Raw genomic sequence first — 26,443 nt, 5'->3', positions numbered from 1 at the left:
ATGAAATTGCTATACAATCAGCATATTATGTTTCAGTGAATCTTATCTGCGTTTTCTTGATTCTAATAGGACAACTTTCCAGAAACAACGATTCATGGCAGCAGCAGCTATGAAGAGAATGAAGAATTATTTCTACTGGCTTTATTTTCAATACTTGATGATTACCTGCTGCAATGACTTCGAACATTGGGAACAAATAGTGATCCACCTTTTTGTTACTACTACTTTTACCATGCTGGCATACACAGCTTATGTGTTCATTCCTATTCATCTGCACCTGGCGTATCAATTCTTTCTACAATTTTTAATCAAATAGCAAAGGAAGACACTGAACTATACCTATTGCAACCAAGCCTGGATGTTTTTGTATTGTTTTGCTTCGTCTGTGTAAATAGAAAATTTAAAAACATTTCCTTTCCTTCCTAAATTATTATATCAATTGATACCCTTAGATGTGTTAACTTGGGGGAGTTGCTAAAGGTTTGGATAGTTTTCACAATGTATTTTACTACATTTTTTTTTTAATTATCAGACAATGAAATGAAGTGAAACTAAAAGTGGGTAGAGATATTGAGAGGGAAGATGAGGGAAAATATCAAATATGTATACAAACTGATAAACAAAAAGTAATGGGAAAGTGAGTTTCAGTCTGATATTAAAGATGTAATTTAAGACTTCTGAACTAAAGCCTTCTGAACTTGCTGTAAAATGTGTTAAGAGGAATTTTTATCTGGCACTTTGTTTCACTGCTAATATTTAGAGATCTGTTGTTTCTATCTTGGATACCAAATGGCCTGATTTAAATATTAGATGTTCATGTGGTAAATTAGTTCCTGATTTTAATACTGACTGGAACATATGCAAGATGGCAAATTTCAAAAGGCAACCATGAATGTAGCTAAATTAATGTATTAGGCTTTCAATAGAGTTTAGCTGAAGTGGATGGCAATGATCTCCATATGGGAGATAACCTTAGGTCATGATTAGTGGTATCATTGTTAAATATCGTTCTCTTCTGTGGTTGACTCCAATCAGTGTTACTAAATATTAGAATGCGCTGAACTTCCCTGCCCATGCTGAGAGAAGTAGTCAACTGGCCTGTAGGAGAAGGAAGAGCCTTCTATTGATTAGTTTGGCTTGGCGCTATGCAGATCTTTTGCCCTGGGCTCCAGGCCATTCTTTGCTATGGTGTTGGTGGCCATATAAAGTCACTGAACAATTTATGGAATGAAGGGCATGAATGGTAAACAGGTGATTTTCTTACTTTATCTTGTAGCCCTGACCACCAATTGAAGGTCTATGGGATGGGGAGTTGCACAATAAAGCAGGAGACAATGAATTTTATGCCAACTTTTTTTCTGTCAGCTGAAAGATATATAGAAAGTATGACAAGTGGGCAGTGGGAAAAGCCCCTAGATTTCTCTATTGTTGCTCTAATTTCTTGATATTATTGTTGCCCAAGCTTGACTTCCTTTCCCATGGATCGAAAAATGTGGGAAAATACTATATAATATTTGAAGATACTTCATCTTAAACCACAGAGGAATATAATCGTGTATACTGTGAACCACCCAGAAGTGGTTTGGAGACATTGAATTAATTTTCAAAGCTAACATTTTGTTTCTCATATTGCAGTTCTAATGTTCTCCTAATATCATAATAATGGCACTAGAAAGGAAATGTTAATCTAATTGATGTTTAATCTTTATCAAGAGTTAAGTGCGGTAGTTAAGAGTACATGTTAGTACTTGAAAGTTTATTTTACCAATGTGCTTGGCTTGTAGCTACTGTGTTTAATTATCCTATGACCCTTGAGTAGTACACAACTGATACTACTTGTCTCCTCTGCAACCACACAACAGCAGTTCTAAGAGAATATATATAAACTTGTCAAGACTCTGAAACCAATATTGTAATTTCTAAAATCATACCTATACATTGAGCATAATTAGAATGGAATCTCTTAGGACTATACTACTTGAGCAGAAAGGAGGGAGGCTGAAAGTATTTGCATATTTAGAATTACAATATTAGGAAAACTATTTTTTTAAAAAAAATATTGTGGAGAAGCGCTGTGCTTTGAAAGAATTAAAACAGGACCTATCTTAATAGAGGTGTGCTTTTGTATCTTCCTATGTAGCCTGTCTAATGGTGTTGTTCTGCAATAAAATATAATCCCTGACAATAGGAAAAAATTCTGCATCATCAGAAAAACACACATACATAGACTGATACTAAATGGAAAGCTATCTCACTGCACTAAGTCATTACTTTGAGTTTCTGTTAAATAACTAAGAATAGCCAACTAAATGGAAAAAATAGGAATATATATGTCTTCTCATATGCAACAAAAATCATAACAAGAAGGACATTAAAATACATGTGTGTTTTAATGTGTTTTAAACATTAGGGAAAAATTAAAAAAAATGATGTAAAGTATTACCATTGCTGTTATTAAAATGTGTCACAACTATCACTGCAAAACGTGTCATGGCTATCAGTGGGTGGCTTTTTGGTAGATGAATTTTCTATATTTATGTTTTCTATTTCTGTTTACTTTAACCCTCAGAGAGACACAAAATCAAAGCAAATAAATCCCATTCTATAGTCACTAGAAACCCTGCAGATTTCGCATTTAATCCTGCAATTTTTATAGGAATTGTCTGTTCATTTCAGTCATAACAGAGTAAAATATTTAATTAGCTGTCCTATTAACAAATGTTATGTGTTGCAGATATAACCATACATTATGAGTCATATGTAGGTGTTGTGGTCTGCCAGCAGCCTGCGGAGATGGCAGCAGTCAGACAGTGAGGAGGCTGGGGAGGATCATGGGCCAGTCCTGGAGTCTGGGGAAGGCTCGGACAGTAGGCTGTCTTTGCATAATATATAAGTACAATTTAATGAATCAAGTCTCACTGAATTACTACAATTGTTATTGTTCACACAACGTAACTAAAGCACATATTAGCCTATCACATTTTCATCAAGTGTTTGTGTGAATGTGACAGGTAATCCCCATCTAGCAAACACAATTGGGATTGGCAACTCCATTGGTAGATGTTGCAGTCACTAAATATAAAGTGCAATTTTACCTTTCCTTTTTTCAGAAGGCAACAATACATTCTAATGAACATATAGCTGAGATTAATTATATATGCTTCAGTGCTAAAAACGTTTTCATGAATACGTTATAGACTTTGATGAAAATAAAATGGATCATGCAGCATTGATGCAGAACAAATATATACATCTGATTAAGAGTGTACAAGATATGAGATGAAATTGAAACATAGTATCAACGATGAGCTCAATCTTGACATATTTTAATGAAGAAAGGTAGTTATTACCAAAACAGTGAAACAGCATTTACAAATTCATTGTAAAAGTAGCAGTGTAATTTCTAAAACTTCTTTGATGTAACATCTGCTCTACATTTAGAGTGAAATATTACTACACTACATTTAGAGTGAAATATTACAGAGATGTAAATAATACAAATATTCAAATATCATTATATGGATTGAGAAGTGCATTTCTTTTACTACAAAAACTCTTTTAGTAATGATACCATTTCTATTTAATTACTCTGAAAAGAGGTATTGTATACCAATCTTGTATGAAATGATTTTATGGCGTGTTGTCCTTATTTAGGGGAATTGTTTGTTTTTTTAATCATTGAAAAGCTATTTGATACTTCCTCAACTCAAGGGAGAGATCTTGAAATGCAACAGAAAAAAAATTGTTTGTGTAGACTCCTTCCCCAAACTATGTCACACCTGTAAAATAATTGATTTGGCAAGGACAAAAGTTCTAGATTTCCCCATTCTGCTTTCATAAACACACTTTCTTACATGTCTATGTAAGACCACAACCACAACTTGTGAAATCTCATTGCATAATTAAATAGTATCTGTAATCATAAATTAGCATTCTAAAAACTGTTCCTGGACATGTATAATCAACTTATGGAAGTAAAGAAAAAAAAAGACTTCTTTGGTGTTCTTTAAAGATTAGCTGGAAACGATAATAACATATCAAGAAAACAGATACAAAAGCAGTTAGCATTTTCTATACCATAAAAATATTGTCAGCTTAATACAGCATATTTTTAAAAAATGTTTTTTATGGTTTGTGTCTACTTCTAACTTCCATCAATGAGAGTATGTTGCACAAATAAAAAAAAATTACAAAGAAAGTATTTCAGACCTGCAATACTGATGCACCTTTTTACCTCATGAACATATTTCTAACCTCAACAGAAGGCTTAAGAATTATGTCCTGTTGGAGAAGTTAAACAGAGTTTACACCAGCCTGACCATTCTTTACCTGTCTGGATTTCAACTGCCATTATTCTGAAAGAACTGAAGGACACAAATATAGTTCTAAATATTTGGAATATTAGCTGGTATGCTTAATTGTGGGGTTCATGTATCACACTATCTCCCTAACTCTAACCTAACCATGGTTTATTAATTCACACAGTCCAGTGGTGGGTTCCTACCTGTTTGCACCAAATTGGGCGAACTGGTAGCGGCGGGAGGCTCCGCCCATATCCCCGGACACTTCTGCGCATGTGCAGAAGCGATGTGCGAGTGTGCGCGCACGAGTGAACCAGTAGCGACAGGATTTGGAACCTGCCCCTGGTACAGTCCTAAACCATAAATAAATTTTAGAAATTACAATAGCTGGGGAAGAAGAGAAATGACATTTCATGGAGCATGATGTTATAATGCAAATGATATGCATTAAATAAATTATACCATAATTATAATCTATGTCTTTACATTATCTGCATAATTTCATAATTTCATGACTCATATGATATTTTGACACTTATGTCATAAAGCATACTAAACTATCAAATCTCATTCAAACTTACTGCAACATGTTGAATCAGTTTTTTTGTTTACACTCTAAAGAAATTTAAATCATTTTCAAATAATATGAATAATCTTGATTCAAATTGTTTCACTTCCTAATTTGAATTTGAACTTCATTCATTTGCCAGCTGTAAGATATGTATTTAAAGGACCAGTTTATTTGAGATTTGTTAATACCTGTCAACACCAACAGCCTCAAGAACAGATATTGAAATTATTAAAATAGTAGGAAATATACCAATTTAGCAAGATCTCCTAACTTATCCCATCAGCATATTGGCACCTTCTCCCCCTGTAGCATCTTCAGATATCTGAAGGTCTTCAAGCATTTCAGTGAGACTGATTTGGGGAATGCTCTCATCATCTATGTCACCCTCCACTGGTATCACTGGATCTACAATATAAAAACATAACATATAGTCTATAAAGAAATTATTACAGGATCAAACACCATGGCTCTCTGCAGGGCATAGAATATTACAATCTTAAAGATTAGTAACGTGTATTTCTACAAGGTTTTATTTTATTTTATAAAATAAAATAAAAATACTGTGCTATCTTTGCATTATCTATCATATAAATGTTTATGAAGAGAACCATAAAATAAACTAACCAATGGTAAATTCTTACAAAGCCTTGTTGCCAAATTTATTATAAAACAAAGGACATTATCTTAGAAATGGATATGTGCATAATGATCTGTGTTTGTAATTTTGACTCTGTGGACACCCATGTCTGGACAAACCCATGGGAGAAACCCAAGAGCCAATGTATCCTTATTGCTGTTATAATCTATTGAATTAATCCTAGCGTCTGGTGACTGCAGAGACAAGTATTTTTGGCAATATTTTCAGAAGTGGTTTGACAGTTCCTTCTTTCTAGGGCTGAGTGACAGCCCAAAGTCACCCAGCTGGCTTTCATAGTCACCCCGCTGGTTTCATGCCTAAGGGAGATTAGAACTCTCAATATTCCAGCTTCTAATACAGCCTCTTTAACGACTATGCCAAATTAATTATCTTAATCTTCAGACAGTTTAAAAAATGTTGGCAATCGAATAGAGGTAGGCAAATCACTAATCATCAAACATGTCTTAGCAATAAAGCTAATTTAAGAAAAATATGACCTCTATTCCTCATGAATTGCAGGTTCTATAGATGCAATATTCCCTAACATTGCAGTGTTCAAGAAGAATGAAATTATTTCAGCTGGGAAACTTACTTTTATAAATATTGATATTTTTTCTAATTGTTTCATCTTCTTCTAGATCTTCTAAAAAGTCTTGGTATTGTCTGTAAAAAATATCACATTGGAAATAAAGTCAGCATTTTTTCCCCACCCAGAACTATGCATTCTAGATTAATTACATGCACATGCAAATAACATGAAAAAAACCAAATATTTGGCTCAAAGGCATGTTCTATAACTGTTACAAACATATTAAATTCCTGTTCCATATGAACCTATTCTAAGTATACAGTGTTCTGAGAAAAACCAGTTTCAAAAATTGGGCAGGAAAACCAAATACAATGTTGGTGATCTTCAGTCTTTAATTTAGTTAGTTACATCCATCAGCTCTTAAACTGGGTTTAATACATGCTAGTTTACACTAAACTAAGCCACAATTTGTTTCAACAGTGGCTTTATACTAAGCTACAATTGGCTAATGATAACTGGTGAATTAGGAATGGGTACTTTGCAAAATGTACTGCTGCACATGAAGCTGCATCTCTGTGTGGCTGTTCTGAAAACTTTTCATAGCTCTCTATGATTATAGGCATAGAAACATTTCCTTTGGTGAAGTAATCAAGTGAAAAGGTTACAACACAAGTGTTAAGGTAATGATGATTTAACAGCTGACCAGCTGCTGTAATGCTGTAAACTGATATGATGCAATGAGAATGAGTCAGCAGGGTTATCACTTTAAGAGGCTATGTAAGAGAGACCCTGTGAGGGCAGTCTCTCTCTCCTCATGTTCCATCTCCATTGTAGTTCTCCATGTATTTCTCTCCGTATAGAGTTGAAGATTGATTGATTGCCTGGCTTTGCTTAGAACGTGTATGTATATAGATATGACTTGTAGATAAACCACTGTTTGAAAGACAAAAGCTCTGTGTACTGTATTTTGCTCCTGGGTTGTCTCAAACTAGCATTCACACTGTGCACACTCTGAGACAACAAGCAAATAAACAAGACAGCCAGAGAAACCCCTAAACACAGCTGTACCAATCTTCCAAACGATAGAGTTGCTTTAATATGTTCAGGAGTGCTTTGTGTCAATGCTTTGCAAAGGGTTTGCTTCTGCCAATGTGCTTTGCAGGGTGCTCTTTTCAAAAATTTTGCATAGCCTTACCGGCTAGATCAATTTATTTCTGAGTAAAAATAATTGAGATTGTATAATAAGCTAAACCAAAACCAAGCAACCTAAATTCAACGTGCAAATTCAATCAAAATGGACATCAAGAGATAGTAGAGGTGAATAAGCTCTTTCCTGGCATTTGTGTTTTTGCTGCTCTAACTTTAGTGAAAGAACAGAGCACAATTTAAGATTCCTAGAGTTTCCCATTTTATTTAATTGTAGCTCAAATACATTAACTTCAATTTTTATATTCTTTAAACTTTGTGAGACTTCATTTATAAATGCATATGTCACGTAGATAGTTCTCACACAGATCTTCTGCAAGCAACTTAAACTGGGAGCACAAGTAAGCAGATTAAGCTGGTAAAATAAGAACAAAGCATAAAAAAGGAGATTAAAAGAATTCATAACCTTTCATCATCGGTATCCATGTTATCTCGGTCTCTTTGTAATTCTTTCAGTTTCCAATTTCTGCGACGTTGACGCTTGGTGCGATCGTAACTTTTTTTAATCAAAACCTATGAATGGAGCAGGGGAAAAAAATAAGCCCAGATTAATACTGTCTACAGAAAAATATTGAGATCTCCTGGAAATCCATTTTTATTAAATAGTATATTTGTAAATAATTTCACTAAAACTATTATTAGAACTGCCATTTTGGTTCTTTGCAGTGCAAAATGCAAAACCAATTGTTTATCGAAAGCATTTTTACTTTTCAGATAAAAATAAAAAAATCCTGCTACAGCAGTTTCCAAAGAAAATGATTAAAAGTGACTGCTTATGTTATACCTTCTCTATATACTCCAGCTACTTCACATATAGTGCAGATTATGAGCCAATATTTTGACCAAGAGTAGATGTGACAGGAAGTAGTAAGCTTGTTAAACATGTCTATACTAGTCTATTCTATACCCTTAATTTGATCCTGGAAAAAAGAAATGACTTAAAGTATAAACAAGAAGACAACGGAGTGTATTAAAAACATTTAAAAAATAAACTAGAAGTGGGAACTTTAAAAATTAGCATTTGGAAACGACTACTCAAGGTGTCTGAATCTAAGATTTTTAGGTCATGTATAACCTTGGGGACTCATATGCTCTCTCTTATACAACAAAGATATACTTGAAAGAGAAAGTATTGGCCCAATTTTAATTGTAAATTAAATTAAATTTTAATGTGATTTTTTCATACAAACATGTAAAATTCACAGACACTTCAGGGAGACAGAATTTATTTATTTATTTATTTATTTATTAGATTTTTATACCGCCCCCTCTCCCGAAGGACTCGGGGCGGTGAACAGCCAAAATTAAAAAACATACAATATAAACATTAAAATACGTTTAAAACAGAATTAAATCCAAAATGGCTCCCCAATTTAAAACGCCTTACCCATGCCCCTATAAATTTAAAAATTTAAAATTTAAAATTTCCACATTTAAAAAGGGGGAAGATTTAGGCCAGGCTAAATGGTCATGTTTAAGACGTGGAGAAATAAAAATGGATATAGTGCTTGTTAGAGAACTGGGGCACAAAAGAAAAACAAATATAATTTCTATATCTAGCTAAGATAAAATAACATGAAACAAAATTAATTTATTATGCTATCAAAATATACTAATAGAAAACAAAGGCAAGTCAGAATTCTTGATGTGCATTAAGATGTATTATATATACAATAAATTTTAGAATTCCTAGCCGATATGGGATTCTGTGGACTGTAATCCAACAGATCATATGTTATTTTAATATGATTTTAGTATGTTTGTACGGTTTTTAAATTTAAGTCACCTAGAGACAGTATTGTAGGACATGTGGCTATATAAATGGAACAGAAGAAGTCAATTAATTAAATAAGAAGCAAAACAAAACTAAAACTGTCAAATTTGAGAATGGAAGCATATGCCACAATCTATGAATGTTTATGAGTGTTTTTAACTTTAAGAAATGACTTGTTTAAAGAAAAAAAAATCACACCATACCACATCAGGAACATTATGGGGATTCATCTTATTTGCATATTCATCATTCAGATTACAATTAACCAAATCAAAGCTAGAAAACAAAAATATGAAAAACATGTATTAATTATATATTGTTCTATAAATCTTAACAAGTGTTATTTCCATAAGATTACTATAGAGTAGAATGGAGAACATTTACAACAAGATTAAGTACCATTGAATATTTTCATGAAAAATTCAAAATGTGTCATTATGCAAATAACCAGAATAGTAACAAGAGGGGAGACTTGACAGAATCTGTATCTGACAGTTTTCCAAAGCATATAAAAATACCGAAGCCCAATGTCTTTTGATCCAAGACTTTAGAGACCCCATAAAGCTTTCTTTCGCTTTCTTTCTAGAAGCAAATGCAGTTTCTAGCTGCAGCAATATCCCAAAGGAGACATGTTAATGTAGGTTGTAGACATTGGAGTCCAAACATGGACTAGCAAAAGGAATCTGGTATAAAAGTGCAAAGATAAAGCACTGTAATGTTTTCTATTGTTTACCAATGAGCATTCAATCGGGCACGATGGGAAAAACTGACTGAAATCCTTGCATAATTTGGCTGCCCAATAACTTTGTTTTCAACTCTTCTCTCTCCCATTTTATCGTGTATATCAACCATAACATTGTATGTGTAGAGAAAGATACAGAATATTACAAACCCCAATACAAGATCTCCAGGATTCAGAAGATGCCCCAAGTGAGTACGACAGAAATACTGATGGTCTGTATTCAATTCTGATGTTTTCTGAACCCAGGCTTCCGCAAGGATATGCTTAGAAATGTCAAAATAAAAGGAGTACATACATGAAAAGTAGCTCATTAACCGAAGCAAAACAATTACAAATTACTTTCTAGCCTAATGATTCAATCTTTCTAAGCTACATTGAGAATTTTCACATGTAGATTTTCAAGCAATGCACATTTGTGTGATGTTCATCACCCATTTAGCAAATGCTGCTGTACATGTGAAATCCACTATATGCTGAGTGTACTTTCACATGTGGCTTTTCAAATAATATAACGAAGTCATTTTGCAAACTAAAGTAACAAAATAATCACAATGCATATATGATTAACTTATACATCCCAAAGTAAAGCTTTGTTTGATCGTTAATAAGCCAAGCCGAAGCTGTTCTCCTCGAGAAATCTGTGTTGTGGTATTAACTCATAGGAAGCGAAGCCAAAACTTTTCTTTTAGAACTGGTGGTTCTCTGTGCAAACTTGGGAAATATATGCTTTCTTGGCAAAACCTTGGGAAAAGGAGGGCAAGTGTTTTTTCCTTTATTTAAGAGCGACGTAGTGGGTAAAATGAAGACCTAGATCCGTGATGGTGAACGAATGGCACGTGTGCCACAGGTGTCACGCAGAGCCCTTTCTGCGGACACACGTGTCACCTAAGCCCAGCTTCACCACACATGCACCTCTCGCTGGCCAGTGGGTTTCTGCCGCGCATGCATGGGGGGCAGGGTGCATGTGAGAGGTGTGCATGCGCAGGGATGGGACACATGCGCCGGGTGCTCCCATTGCAGCTGCACCCCACCCACACCCCATTTTGGGCCTGGAAGGCCTCCTGCACCAACCTGGAAAGCAAAATAGAGCACGGAGTGATGTGCACACATGTGCAGGGGAGGGGTGCATGCGCAGCGGGGTGCTCACATTGCATTTTGGGGTTCGGGCACACGTGCATGCATTTGTGTGCGCCCATGCGCGCTTTGGGCACTCGGCACCAAAAAGGTTAACCATCACTAACCTAGATTGTTGGGGGCAATATGCTGACCCTGTAAACTGCTTAGAGAGGGCTGTAAAACACTGTGAAGCGGTGCTATTGCTATTTCAGCACAAATCTAGCTCTACTGCTCCAGGAGTTAGGCAAAAAGGGGCATTTTAGGTGCAGCGGCTGAAGCTTTAGCGTATCTTTTTTCCCCTGGCCTTTGGCTGCCTGGGCATTCTGCCCTTCTTTTGGGTGGGTGGGGCTGCTTTATACTATAGTGTGCCCCTGGAGCCTCCTGGCTATTTGGACCTTCCTGCAGGATAGCTGCTTTTCCCCTGCTGTGGAGGTTTCCTAGCATTCAGCCCTTTCTAGCATTCAGCATGCTTCCCCATACCCTGAGGCAGTCCTGTGCTTGTTACTTAATGACCCATGAGTTCATTATGACTATAAGGGGAATGACTATAGGGGAATTGCCAGGATTGTAGTTGTTGAGTGAAGTGATCCTGTAATGTACCACTTAATGACTGCTTCGTTCAACAAACAATTCTGTTCCTAATTGTGGTAATTAAGCAAGGAATACCTGTACTTAAATCTAGAATGTTACTCTTCAGCGTAAACTTGCTTATGTTAGACAAGAACAATTATAGTAATTTACAGCATATGTCTCTTTTTAAGACTAATTGTATCACATTTATTGTCATGACATCATTGAAAATGAAGTGTTTTCATATATTTCTAAAGAAAGCAAAGAAACATATTTTCATAAATGCAAAGATTGTGGTACAAGTTGTTTTCCTAAATAAAAGTATTCTAATCACACCCCTAAATTATAAAATCCAAAATTTTTCATAATTTCAATAATCTGAATACCTGATCTGAAATTATTGATGATTAATTGCAAAATATTCCTCATTTTAAAGGATTTACCCTATGACAAATCTTGGATCAAGCCTTTAAAAAAGCAAAAAAGGTTATCGGGATAATCCTGAGCATAACTCTGTGGATGAAATTATGATCTTCTTGGTAGTGTTATTCCACCTGCTGAAGTTAATCTAAATTAAGTATGCCCCTGATTAATACTTATTATTTCCTTGTTTGTTTTGTTTTTCTAGTTTTTAATATTTTTACAATTAATGATAGTGGTTTTACTTAATTATTTTTAGCTTTGTTGTATGCCATCCAAAGTCACTTTTGGTGAGATAACTATATAAATTAATTATATAAAAATAAACAATATTTAAATCATTCTGAAGAATCAAGGACTTCATTGGAACTATCATACTTATATGCAATATACCTGCAAAGTGAAACAATGTTAATCAGGAATCAAAATTTACTCAAGCTTCTAGCAGAGAACCAAACAAATATGCTTACCTTATTGGATTTCATGCCTGCACCAGCATTTTGCTTCTGTTCATAGGCCCTACTGATATCCATTACAATAAATTCTTCTAACTGTTTTGGATGAAACAAGCTATTAAAAGGATGGCGCCAATAAGTATTTCCATCTATTTCTGCAACTGAAAGAGCAAAAGAAGAAAATAGGAACCAGATCAGATATTTATGAATCAATTGTCGACATTTCTGGATATACATGCTGATATGGTATTCTGGTTAGTAACCTGATGTTGGTGAAGTAGTTTGTAGGCTTTGAATGGGGAAATAGAATGGACAAATTATGAAGGAATCACAAGCAAGTATTTCTTCTAGTTAACTTCTAATGTCTTGGAAATTCAGACAGCTGGCAACCTAGGACTCTAGCTACTAAGGGAAAATATGAGATCCAAATTGTTCATTCACAGCTTAGTTGTAGATTTGCATATAATACCATGACTGGATGAGTTCATTTCAAGATTTGCCTTTCTAGGTTTTGGGTCCTTTTGATTTCAACGGGAAAACTCTTGTGAAAAATCTTGAATGACACCATGCCTATGATCAGAATCTAATAATCTGTTTTAAAATAGCTGTAAGGTGGTATCTAGTTAGCAGGTTTTCATTTATTAAATTACTTAATTATCAATTTATGTTTTTAAACTTTTGAAAAACATGTTTTTCATTTTTTATATTTTCCTTTTAAAAATTTAGTTTCCTTGAATCCGCAATCTTGAAAACAATACTCTCACATGTCAAAGATACACGTATTTTCAACTGTAGCTTCAAACCTTAAAAATAGTTCAGTTTTTTTTAAAGGCTTTAGGACTGTATTTAAATGAAGATTCATACCGAGTGTTTATTATTGGTATTTTATGATTAGAGTTTACAGAGAAAATATCAACAAACTTACTTTGAAGAGTACTTGGATCAATGATGTGAATGGCACTGGTTACCCGGATACAGATGCAGATCTGGCTCATGTTACCAAGGCTTTGAGCCAGTTTTGGTGATAAACACACAACATTGTCCTGCAAATGAAGAACAGAAACAAAAAATGGTATTTATTTCCATTTTCTATCTTAAACCGTTTTAATAAATCCTGAAAGACATCTGGAGATCAGAAAACTACACTGATATGTTTCCGGGTATTAAAGAATTATTGAAATAAGGCAAAGAATTAATTAATATCAGCTCATTAATGCTAAATGGAGATTTAAATAGTATTAAAATAGATTTGTTTAGATTAACTTATTAATCACTGCCTGCTAAGTTGATCATGTATATACGCACACATATAATTTTTAAATTTTATATAGTTGCTGCTACCGACTATATAGTTGGAAGAACATTCAATTGAATTTAACTGCACTTACTTATTAGATTTCATACCAAATACTGTACTGACATTAAGATGTAAACCAGGAATGAAAAAAAATTATCTGAAGCTGGTAGAACACAGGTTCCATCATCTGACTCCTAGTTAATGTAGTCTGACTAAAATTAAACGGAATCTTGGAAGAGCCACAGATTATCCATCTCTAATAAATGCAAATAATTAATGCTTTTACAGGGATTGGACAGCTCAGTTCTTTTTATCTCATATTGAATAGTATCCAATATATGCTGCCCAACGTTGCTCAAAGCCACCCAAGGTCACTTGAGAGTGAATTAAGTGACATATAAATGAAATAAATAAATACATGTGCAAGAATGAATACAATTTATTCTAAGGAACATCCCACTCCAGGCAAAAAGTATGTGTAGTTTTTCAGTGCCTAATCCATAAAGACAGAAAATACCTTGCATACTGGAACAATCTCAACAGAGAAAGTGCTTTTGTAATTATATGTATTGCTGTGAATGTCATGAGAAATCAAACGCTGTGATGATTTAATTCTGAAATTAAAAAAAAATGACAAACTCAAATCAGAGCAAATAAGGCTGTAGGTATAATTCATTTTTTCAAAAAAAAAAAAAAAAACCCATGGTTTTCTGAACAAATCAAGGTGGCCTGGCTTGTAGACAAAGCCCAGCCATAACGAGCAGTTCCTCATAAGCTTATAACAAACAAATCATATTTTGGATTAGATTTATAGATGAATTAGATTTTACAATAAAAATCTCTCCCTCCCTACCCTGTAAAATAAGGTAAGGCCCATTCACAATTACAAGTCTAAATCTTGGCTGTATTACTTAAATCACTTCTAGTTTGTAAAAGTGAAAATTGAAAGAGGACATTTAAAAAGAATCAACATTCTCCAAAGATATAAACTATCATCTCCACAATGGTTAATACTTGAACCATTCCGACTGTTAAATATTCATTAAAAAGTAAAACTGCAAGGATCTCATTCTAATAGTAATTTTCGAAGTATAAGCTTTCCCTCTTTCCAAAAGATATAAGAAAAGCTTGAAAGATAAAATGCAAGAACATGTATTGGATTTTGCTTCCATGATATGAAAATATAACTTTATTTATTTCATTAAATTTATACGTTGCGCATGTCACTTGTAAGGTGACTCTCAATGTCTTATCTTGAAAGGAGAAGCCTTCTTCCAATTACATTTTACTGTTCTTGTTTGGGAGTTTATCAGATCTGGTGTTTCACTCTATTTCACTCTATTTCTATTCTCATTATTGGAATTGTAATATGTAAATCTTCAAATAAAGTATCAGGCAAACAAGACTATACTTGAATATGAGTATGTCTGTTATGGGTTGTTAATGATGTTCTGGAGTACATCAGAAAATAAACCATGTGTATGGACTTTCCCCCCCCAAAAGTTTGACAACTTGGGGTTTGTCTAACTTTTTTCAATATGTGTACAATGCCTTAAACAACTATGCACAATTTAACAACTATGGACAATTTAAAGAACAAAGACTTACCTACAAGGTACAGTACACTGAAGGAAGTCCACCATTTTCTGAGCATGCTGTTTGGAAGCAAAATAGAAATCCAGACCATCTGTAGGTACATAAAATGAAATTGAAATGAAGACTTATTTATAAGGGATCTTATTTTCCTGGATTTTTGTGAAAAGCTGTTTTGATATTTTCATAGACTAATGTAAACTGAGTTCTTTATATAAACTTGTTAAGAAAATTTTAATTTTATTCTAAAAATAGTTAGACAACAATGTAAATTTATTTATTTAACTAACAAACAAACAATAATCCTCAACTGACTTTCCTGTGTGATCCAGTTTCTTTAAAAAGCAAGCATTCTATTCTTGAGTACTAGTAACTCATGTTATTAGTATTGAGATGCCGATCATTCATACACAAAGAGCTTTACATAAAGAATATAAAAGCATATTACTTACCATGAATCTCTTTGATCCGAAGAGTGTTCTGGTGAAGCCTGTGCTTTAAAATTAATTGCTCTAAATAATAGAATGTCTTTTTATGTAGAGTCTATAAACAAAACAAAATTTATACATAGATTGTGTTTATATTCCTGCAAAGGGATTAAGGGTATTAAAAAAAAAAAGACCACGAGAGCTATCATTTCACTTGAAATCCGAAACTCTGTGGCCCATACAAATTATAAAGGCAGGAATAAATATATAGACCAAAATAAATAAATAATAAACATCGCGGGTTCGGGCAGCAGACCCACGATCCCCTTCCCGATTCCAAACATGGGGTGTGTGCAGAGACAAAAAAAAAAGTGCACCGTGTTTCAGGTGGCGGATCTGGCCAGGAGGAAAGAGAAGAGTCTGCTGAGAAGGAGGACGGGGACACGCAGCTCTGCAATGTGCAGAAAAACACTTTTAGGCGTCAGTGCTACAATCTCCTCCCTGAATCCAAAGCACTTCCCAGTTCCCCGCTGCACATTGCAGGGGAACTGGCCGCTACCTGAAGCGCGACTCTTGAGGTTTGCATTTTGGAATCCGGGCAGCGATGGCTGGAAAGGAGGAACGTTTCCCTTTAGGGGCTCCCATTCAGCTCGGCTTGGCTCCTGGGCGCAGAGAGGGTTAGGCAGTGGCGGCTCCTCACATTGCTGGGGAGTGAAGTCAGCGCGGCCAGAGGGGTGACCAGCCGCAAATCATGGCACCTTGTTCCCCAAAGCTGCTGGGCAGATTCTCCCCCCCCCCACTGTCCCGAAGAGGGAGGGTTGTTCGTCAGGCTGTGCCCCGACCCAGATCCCTGCCGCCTGGAACTGGCCGAAAATGGCCGAAGGGTGGGGGCCGGTGGGTGGGCGGGGCTACATTTGGCATATAAGACGCACCCAGATTTTCACCCCTTTTGGGGGTAAAAAGGTGCGTCTTATACACCGAAAAATATGGTACATTTCTACACATCAGATGAAATCCTAGCAGATGAACTATGTCTTCAGCATTCACTATTAGTGATATATACGCACATATACACACCTTTTGCCTAACTTGAACCACTGCTTTCCAGAAGTCCTTAGCTTCAACTCGATGGCAGTCTTCACACATTTGTGACTGAACAATATACTCTACTACAAAGATTTGCTGAAGAATTGCACCATTCATTACCTAGGTGAGAACAAGTAAGATTTGCCACCTTGAGTCAACTGGCAATTAGGTGATTTTACAAACTCATTGAATAAATAAATCTCTCCCTAATTTTTTTCCTTCTTCAAAACTTATCCAATTTGTAGTTTATGGTTGTCATTTTTTCTTCTGCTAGAAGAAGGCTTTCATAAAGCACAGATAAATGATGAAATATCTGGAAACCATGTACTACAACAAATAGTTAAAAATGCATTTACCCTACGGAAAAAACAACTTGAGGGGAAATATCTTCAAATGTTAAACAATCTTCAACTATTATAAGGGGTGTTATATAGAAGACAGAGTGGATTTATTCTCTATTTTATAATCAAGGGAATACTTTTCATAGAGAACAAGACTGGATTAAATTTACAAGGGAATACTTTCAGTCCAGACATTAGAAGGAATTTATTGATTCAGCATAACACAATGATGAGTTTTCTTTTGCTGAAATTCTTCAACCAACAGATGATTGGTAATCTATTAGAGATACTATAATGGAACCTGCTGTCAATCCTGAAGCTGATCTGACCGAGGTCATTTTGGAGCCCCAGTGTGGCAATAGCCTGCATTAAGTAGGGACTGGGAAAGATGACAATACTATGAATGGACATGCTCCCAGGCCCTTCCCCTAAATACTACTACTGATAGGAACTAGGAAGTGTGTCTTTTCCATCTAAGCTCCTACCCTTCTGTCTCCTAAAGTTTGGCAAACCTGAGATAAGATTGGATAATTACACATTAGAAGGTTGACTTGGTGCCATCTTGGTTTTAATCTGCTTTAATATATATGTAATATTATACATTGTCTTAACTTTTGATTGACAGCTACCCAGAGTTGGTTAGATGATGGACAGCGATATAAATATTTTAATTAAATAAATGAGTAAAAAAAATAATCAAATAATCTATGATAAAAGATAATATCTTTAGTAATGTACAGTCAAGGCCGTAAATACAGAAAAGTATTGCAGTAACACATGTTTTGCTATACACGTTTATTCCCTGTGTGTATTGGAACAAAACCAAAAAAGGGAGGAAAAAAAGCAAATTGGACATAATGTCACACAAAACTCCAAAAATGGGCTGGACAAAATCATTGGCACCCTTTCAAAATTGTGGATAAATAAGATTGTTTCAAGCATGTGATGCTCCTTTAAACTCACCTGGGGCAAGTAATAGGTGTGGGCAATATAAAACTCACACCTGAAAGCAGATAAAAAGGAGAGAAGTTCACTTAGTCTTTGCATTGTGTGTCTGTGTGTGCCACACTAAGCATGGAAGAGAACTGTCTGAGGATTTGAGAACCAAAATTGTGGAAAAACATCATCAATCTCAAGGTTACAAATTCATCTCCAGAGATCTAGATTTGCTTTTGTCCACAGTGTGCAACATTATCAAGAAGTTTGCAACCCATGGCACTGTAGCTAATCTCCCTGGGCGTGGACGGAAGAGAAAAATTGATGAAAGGTGCCAACGCAGGATAGTCTGGATGGTGGATAAGCAGCGCCAAACAGGTTCCAAAGCAATTCAAGCTGTCCTGCAGGCTCAGGGAGCATCAGTGTCAGCGCGAACTATCTGTCGACATTTAAATGAAATGAAACGCTATGGCAGGAGACCCAGGAGGACCCCACTGCTGACACAGAGACATAAAAAAGCAACACTACAGTTTGCCAACATGTACTTGAGTAAGCCAAAATCCTTCTGGGCAAATGTCTTGTGGACAGATGAGACCAAGGTAGAGCTTTTTGGTAAAGCACATCATTCTACTGTTTACCGCAAACGGAATGAGGCCTACAAAGAAAAGAACACAGTACCTACAGTGAAATATGGTGGAGGTTCACTGATGTTTTGGGGTTGTTTTGCTGCCTCTGGCACTGGGTGCCTTGAATGTGTGCAAGGCATCATGAAATCTGAGGATTACCAACGGATTTTGGGTCGCACTGTAGAGCCCAGTGTCAGAAAGCTGGGTTTGCGTCGGAGATCTTGGGTCTTCCAGCAGGACAATGACCCCAAACATATGTCAAAAAGCACCCAGAAATGGATGGCAACAAAGTGCTGGAGAGTTCTGAAGTGGCCAGCAATGAGTCCAGATCCTAATCCCATTGAACACCTGTGGAGAGATCTTAAAATTGCTGTTGGGAAGAGGCGCCCTTCCAATAAGAGAGACCTGGAGCAGTTTGCAAAGGAAGAGTGGTCCAAAATTCCGGGTGAGAGGTATAAGAAGCTTATTGATGGTTGTCGGAAGCGACTGATTTCAGTTATTTATTCCAAAGGGTGTGTAACCAAATATTAAGTAAAGGGTGCCAATGATTTTGTCCAGCCCATTTTTGGAGTTTTGGGTGACATTATGTTCAATTTGCTTTTTTTCCTCCCCTTTTTGGTTTTGTTCCATTACACACAAAGGAAATAAACATGTGTACAGCAAAACATGTGTTACTGCAATACTTTTCTGTGAGAAATACTTCATTTTCTGGAAAAATTTCAGGGGTGCCAACATTTACAGCCATGACTGTATATGCAGATTGAGAATAATTACTCTGTTTGAATTTAAGACTGTGCGGAAGAATCAGGAGATGCTTATGATATGAATCTACTACAAAGAAAGGATTCCTTAATGTTTTATTGGTCTGCATATACTCCAAATCTATACATCTTTCTTGGGAAATGAGATGTTTTGTAATTTATCTGCTTAGAATAACCTTTGTATACTGCCCAATTTCAAAAGACATTGCAAAACTGTAACTACAACCTAAGTCCATCATCTACATAAAAATCTCATGGGAACAATCTAGCTTTCAGAGCTTTGTGAATCACAGACAAGATGGACATTCATTCTACTTCCCAATACGAAGTGTTTTTTCTACTTAAAGTGACCCAGTTCCTACATACTTAAATTGATATGAAATGGGTATCCTGACAAGCCTCCTGAGAATCAATGCACAGTGTGTGCCACTTCTGGTTACGAGAGACAGTCCTGAATGTATATGCACACCAAGCCATATATGACTTTAAACGTTAAAAACAGTATCTTGGAAGTTATCAGTATACATTGCAGCAATTTCAGTACATACATCACACAGTTTACTTGCCTCTTTTTGTATAGTCAACTTTACTTTAAGTCTTTTAGAGTGTGGTTCAGTCCATACAAATCCTGCATCAATCAACCGAACCTATTCAGAGGAAACAGCATGATTATCATATGAATGCTCAAAAAGGCAAAACATAACAGAGACGGAAACATATTCACTCAAGTTTAGCTTTTAACTAATGTTACCACGAGTAAAAGTACACATGGTTTCTGTATATTACAAAATAAACTCAGTGCATGTTATAGTAACCTAGCTTAAATCATTTGTTTTCAAGTGTGTTGGTACATAGCGACTAGGAATTCTGGATTTTGGAAGTAGCAAAAAGTTGAAAGAAGGCTGAGAGATACTTCTGGGTACTGAATTTTTGTTCAAGAGTGATAGCAGTATCCAACTTAACTAAAATTCATACAAAAATAAACATATGCATGACAAACCTTACTAAGAGAAGCCTTAATTTTTTTAAGGCATAATGAAAGAAGTTCTCTTGATTCCAAGGCACACTGTAGCCAAGCTGCTGGTGGTTGAAGATATCTGAAATATAAAGAAAGGGGAAAAAATAAATAAACCGAACCATTTATTTTTAAGCCAACTCCACTCCCTACCCCCAGCCGTCAGTTTTGATAACACAGGTGCATAACACTTTTTATTAAACATAAAAATATGTTTAATATGTAATGGACATCAGCAGGACTTTTAATATGTAACAATTACTAATTTTATTTAATAATTAAATAAAACATTTTTTATAGCACAATCTTAAAAAGTTCCACTGAATTCACAAGGTTTATTTTATTTTTTAATTACATTATTTGAATCTAAATCCGACCAGTAATACAATCAACAGGCTTTTCTATCAGCAATATATCCCATTACATAAATCTTTGTATTTAAATTCAGAGCTTAATTTACTCTGGATGAATTTGGTGATAATGAGGGTAATGATTTTTATTTATTTGATTTGTTTGCCACCCATCTCGCTTTGAGGTAGACGCTTTGAGGTGATTTATCATCATACAATATTTCTACTTGGCTTGAGGAAGCAAGGCAAAGCCAGGCAATTGAGAAATGCAAATGTCAAAACACAAAAATTCCAGACATAAATTAAAGCTAGTTGTATAAAAAACAGAGTGGTCCATTCCAGGACTGTATGTCCATTTCAAGAAATATATCTTCTTCAGCAGAAATAACCTGTGATGTTTTGAAAGCAGTTTCTAATTAAAACCAATACCTATATTGACTAACAAATAGAAGCCTGCTGAGACTTCTGCTGCCCTTTTAAAGATCAAAATGTGCCTAGTATAAGTACACATGCGTTTGTAATTGATGTATGCATAAATATATTATATATAAGATTGGGGCATGCCAGTTTCCGTGTTCTTAGGAAGATGCCGGAGTTCGCAAAAGGTTTGGATCTAAAGGGGTGTAAGGTGTTTTTGGATTGTGCTGTATGCAAGAAGGCCAAATCCAAAGCAGCAGCCATTCCCAAACGCGCTACACGCCTGTCAACACGCATTTTTGATTTGGTTCACATTGACATAGTTGGTCCTTTCCCACCATCATTTGGTGGTAGAAAATATTTTCTAACAATTGTTGATAATTACTCTAGATATGGATATGTATATCCTATGAAAGAAAAATCAGAGACTTTTCAGATCTTTAATATATATTAAAGATATTAAATATATTAAATAATATATATTTAATATATATATATATATATATATATATATATATATATATATATATATATATATATATATATATATATATATGTATATATATGTGTATAGTTAATATTTCGGGTTTCTTCCCGTGTAATTGTGGATATATCCCTAAAAGGGTAGAAGCGACGTTTCGGCAGAATCCCATCTGCCATCATCAGGCTTATGCCAGTTGTCATTTTGCACTAACTGACGTTGGAATTTCAAATCTGGTGTTGGTATTCTGGGATGGCTCCACCTTTTCATTCTGATTGGTTGGGAGTCCCAGTATGTGTTTATTGGTTTGGCTTCGGGTGTATGGTCGGTTTTTCTCCACTAGGTGGCAGGGCTTCATCTTTGTGGCTGGTTTGAATATGATTTGGTTGGGATTTTTTTGTGCAATGTTTGGTCCATCTTCCACATATGGTGTCAAGATTCGTCTATCTATGAGAGCAGGTTTCCAAATAGTAGGCAGACGTGAAGTGTCATCCCGTTTATTCATGCAATATGGTCTTTTTTCCATTTCTATTGCTTCTCTGATTATCCTGCCATTGAGATGTTCTATTTTTGCAACTGTTTTTGTTTTATTAAAATTAATGTTGTGTCCTGTTGTATTTATATGTTGGACTAATGATGATGTGTGTTCTTGCTTTTGTATTGAGTTTTTGTGTTCCTCGATGCGCACACTCATTCTTCTGTTGGTCTGTCCAATGTATGTTGATGGGCAGGAAGCACATGGGACCAAACATTGCACAAAAAAATCCCAACCAAATCATATTCAAACCAGCCACAAAGATGAAGCCCTGCCACCTAGTGGAGAAAAACCGACCATACACCCGAAGCCAAACCAATAAACACATACTGGGACTCCCAACCAATCAGAATGAAAAGGTGGAGCCATCCCAGAATACCAACACCAGATTTGAAATTCCAACGTCAGTTAGTGCAAAATGACTACTGGCATAAGCCTGATGATGGCAGATGGGATTCTGCCGAAACGTCGCTTCTACCCTTTTAGGGATATATCCACAATTACACGGGAAGAAACCCGAAATATTAACTATACACACATACATACCCGTGAAAACTTACATAAACATATATATATATATATATTGAAAAATATAAATTGTGATTAGAATTCCAAAACGTACAGGTGCTCTTTGCTTTGCAATAGCCTGTTTAATGATTGTTCAAAGTTACAATGGTGCTGAAAAAGTAACTTTACAACTGGTCTTTGCACTTACGACCGTCACAGCATACCTGGGGTCATGTGATTGAAGCTGGGTGCTTCATAACTGGTAGGCATTTATGACCAGTGCAGTATCCCCCAGTCATCTGATTGCAATTTGCGCACTTCAAGCTGGTTTCAACCAAACGAAAGCAGTACAATAGCATGTTATAGTCATGTGCCATCTTGCTTAATGACCAGTTATGATTCACTTAATAATGGAAATGGAAGTGAAGTTATAAGCCTATTGAGAACAAGTGATGTTTTGCTTAGCGGTGGAATTACAGGTTTCAGTTGTGGTTGTTCAGTGAGGACTACTTGTTTCAGGAAAACTGCTAAACGGTGCCAGGTGTGTTATGATTCAGCAGAAGTGAAATCCAAAACACACTGGCTGTTTCAGGTTTTGGCCAAAAGAAAATCTGTAAGAGTATTATTGGCAATGGTCTTTCCTCTTCTGCATGTCTGATAAATCAATCTGTTCTCCTATTTACTAGCCCATTTCTTTTTTTCAGTTGCTGCCAAATTTGGCTTCAAGCACGGTTATCATTTCAACCGGCCTGTTTGCTCCTTTTTCAATATTTCCAATGTCTTCCTCTCTTAACAATCCCTTAGCAACACACACTATTGTTGCTATCCCTGTTTTTTTTTTCTGATTCTGAATGAAAATTTCTGACAGAATATGAGATTTAGTCTCTTAATCAGATCAAATATGTTTTACCCTAATAAAGGTGAACTAAAAAACTAAATTTTCAACTGGGAAATTATTATTGTAGTTTGTGTACAATACAGCTACTAACGTAACTGATCTACATAGCACCATCCTTATCAGAACTGTTTTAGAATTTGAGCTAACAGTAAGAATTTCAGTAAAAAAAATACTGCTATTTCATTTCTTGGTACAAGATTTTTGGTAATTCAGTAAATTTCAAATCTACATTTAATCAGAAGCAAAAGAAAATTAGCTAGTCATTTGCACACAACATTAAACAGACCCTATGATTTTCCAGGTTTGATACATGTACTTGTTGGCAAGTGGAACTAAGTGGGAGTGCTTGAGTAGCATATAATAGATTTACAATTCTAATCTAAACTATTTTAAAAATTGGCCTATCGTAACATCCAAATATAGCTGTTAATTTAAAATCTAGAAAGTAGATGGTACCTTTCACACTGTTTGCAGAAATGAACAGTGACTTGCTTAGGAATCCCCTCAGTGATATCCACTTGAGTTCTTAAACAGTCTACACACATGTTGGCTGGGTTTGGTGGGATTGCAATGCCACATTGGCAACATAAGCTATAACACATAAAATTATCATTAAAATAAAACACATAATTTCTTTATTAAAAAAAGAAAATAATAAAAAATACGTAACTTTGCTTTCTACATAGTGACAAGAGTGCTACACTACTACCAGTACTATACAATTTTGATTCAGACATTCAAATACCAGGATGGTTTGACTGAAGCCCCACATCAAATCGTATTTCGGAATCAAGACAGAAAGTTCCAACTGAACGTTTATGCTCTTGGTACCAATATAGAGATAACTTGTCACTTCATTTTTTCCTTCAATTTTCCAATCTAGCCTACAGACCTGGAATTCTGTGATTGCCATTGTCTACTATTCAAATCTATTTTGGCACAGGCACTGATTTTTGCACTGCTTAAAAATCATTATAACACCCTGATTTAATAGTCATATAAGCAAGTTTGTCATCTAACAATTTGTTTCAATATGCAATGGTAGTCTGATTATAGTGTTTTCTGATAGGCAATCCCCTGCATACATTTAATCCTAGGATTTCATATTTTCTGCATGTTTAGTTTGACTTTTAAAACCATGTTACTCACATGTTCCCCTGGTGAAGGGGAGTATACTCTTTCATATATTCCATTTCTTCTTCCACATGTGATTCTCAAAAGATACAAACACTGACACCTAGTGGAAGAAAGTCAGACCTTGGTAAATGGAGAATGATGAAGGCTAAATCTGTCACATTCTACAATTCTTAAGGTGGGAAGAAATGTGCTTCAATTTCAGTCAAGATATGGAGATTCAATAATTCTATAAAATACCAAGTGTCAAAAGCAAAATGTAAAAGCAATAATTACAGAGCTGGCTTTAGCCACACTATTAGAAACTAAAGAAAGCAACTGAGTTATAGAACCAAATAGGAACAAACAACCACAATTCAGAATCAGATACCGCTGCTGGGGAAGAGATGTTGGACACTAGTGTGCTTACAGAAATGCCCCATTTTTATTTTTTATTGTTTAAAACGGCAAGTTTGCATTCTGGTAAATCAGTATTTTTTGCATTTTTCATATTCCGCATTATGTCATTATGTGAATAGCAGTATTTTTTTTAAGAACCATTCAAAATTTATCCATAAAATTTCAAACATGTACTCCATTGCAAAATATTTATAAGAAGCAATACAGACGGTCCTTGACTTACAACAGTTTTTTAGTGACCATTCAAAATTATAACGGCGCTGACAAAAAGGAGTTATTACTAATTTTTCACACTTGCTGCTGTTGCGGCATCCCCATGGTCACGTGATCAAAATTCAAATTCAACACTGGGCAACTGACTCATGGTGTGGTGTCGGCCCTGGGTGATGTGATGATCCCCTTTTGCAACCTTCTGATAATGCAAAGTCAACCTAAGCGCCACATTTGGGATGCTATTAATTAGGGACTTTTCTTTCTTAGCTCAACGGCAAAGCAGGCGGTAACAATTCTTCCGAATTTCTAGGCTCATTTCAAAGAAATGAACCTAGAAATTCAAAGAAAACAGATGGGAGGTTTGAATTTTTGAACTACTGTATAAGGAAGGCAGTGCTTCTGGCCATTTTAAGATGGGTGGACTTCAACTCCCAGAATTCCTCAGCTAACAGGCTGGGCTGAGGAATTCTGGGAGTTGAAGTCCGCCACCTTATCATGGCCACGGTTGAGGCATATTGTTCTAAGGCAGAGGTCTTCAAACATGGCAGCTTTAAGACTTGTGTACTTCTACTCCCAGAATTCCTCAGCTAACATGCTGGGCTGGAGAATTCTGGGAGTTGAAGTCCACAAGTCTTAAAGCTACAAAATTTGGGGACCTCTGCTCTTAAGGCATGAGAATGATCCTCCCCAGGGAGCACTCTTGTTACACTCACCCTTCTCTCTGTCCTCCTGAGCAGATCCTGGGTTCAACTCCGACACTACCTGGGGCTGGCGAAGGGAAGGGGTTCATATATCAGCCCATCCCACCCACTTCCAACTGCACGTGGCAGTTGAGCTGTCGCGGGGACGCTAGTCAGCGGCCAGTCTGGCACGAGCCCTCTCGCCATCCCCCCTCCCCTCCCCTCCCCTCCCCAACCGCGCGTTCTGTCCCAACCTGCAAAACAACCGGTCACCTTCTCGATCTTATCCTTCCCTGACAAAGGAACGCTTCACCGCTTACGCCAAATCCTTCCAGAAACGAAGCAACTCTCGCGAGAACGCCAGTTACTCCATTTCCCCCCCCCACGCTTTCTCAAAAAAGGGAAGTAGAAAGTGAGGTGCCCAG

The 26,443-nt window shown here is 35.9% G+C and overlaps 1 protein-coding gene across 3 annotated transcripts; it reads right to left on the bottom strand.

Annotated features, from left to right (window-relative positions):
• Window positions 1-3,305: 3,305 nt before the first annotated feature.
• Window positions 3,306-26,387, bottom strand: NMD3 (NMD3 ribosome export adaptor). 3 transcript variants are annotated; one of them, XM_070944921.1, is made up of 16 exons: window positions 26,273-26,387; window positions 24,742-24,829; window positions 24,049-24,183; window positions 20,390-20,486; window positions 19,956-20,036; window positions 16,717-16,845; window positions 15,664-15,754; window positions 15,227-15,305; window positions 14,136-14,232; window positions 13,247-13,364; window positions 12,337-12,482; window positions 9,911-10,023; window positions 9,222-9,294; window positions 7,651-7,757; window positions 6,102-6,172; window positions 3,306-5,277 (listed from the first exon to the last, which is right to left on the bottom strand). In XM_070944921.1, the coding sequence occupies exons 2-16, from the start codon at window positions 24,783-24,785 to the stop codon at window positions 5,144-5,146; spliced, it is 1,515 nt and encodes a 504-aa protein (XP_070801022.1). In that variant the 5' UTR covers window positions 24,786-24,829; window positions 26,273-26,387; the 3' UTR covers window positions 3,306-5,143. The 3 variants fall into 3 exon arrangements, with proteins under 3 accessions (XP_070801022.1, XP_070801023.1, XP_070801024.1); XM_070944922.1 differs by having other exon boundaries at window positions 26,292-26,387; XM_070944923.1 differs by lacking the exon at window positions 26,273-26,387 and adding an exon at window positions 26,052-26,125.
• Window positions 26,388-26,443: the final 56 nt, after the last annotated feature.

This window comes from Pituophis catenifer, unplaced genomic scaffold, assembly GCF_029215685.1.
Source record: "Pituophis catenifer annectens isolate HBS135680 unplaced genomic scaffold, rPitCat1.0.hap2 SCAF_6, whole genome shotgun sequence".
In the NCBI taxonomy this organism is placed as follows: Eukaryota; Metazoa; Chordata; class Lepidosauria; order Squamata; family Colubridae; genus Pituophis; species Pituophis catenifer.
This window is presented reverse-complemented; position numbering and strand designations above follow the sequence as displayed.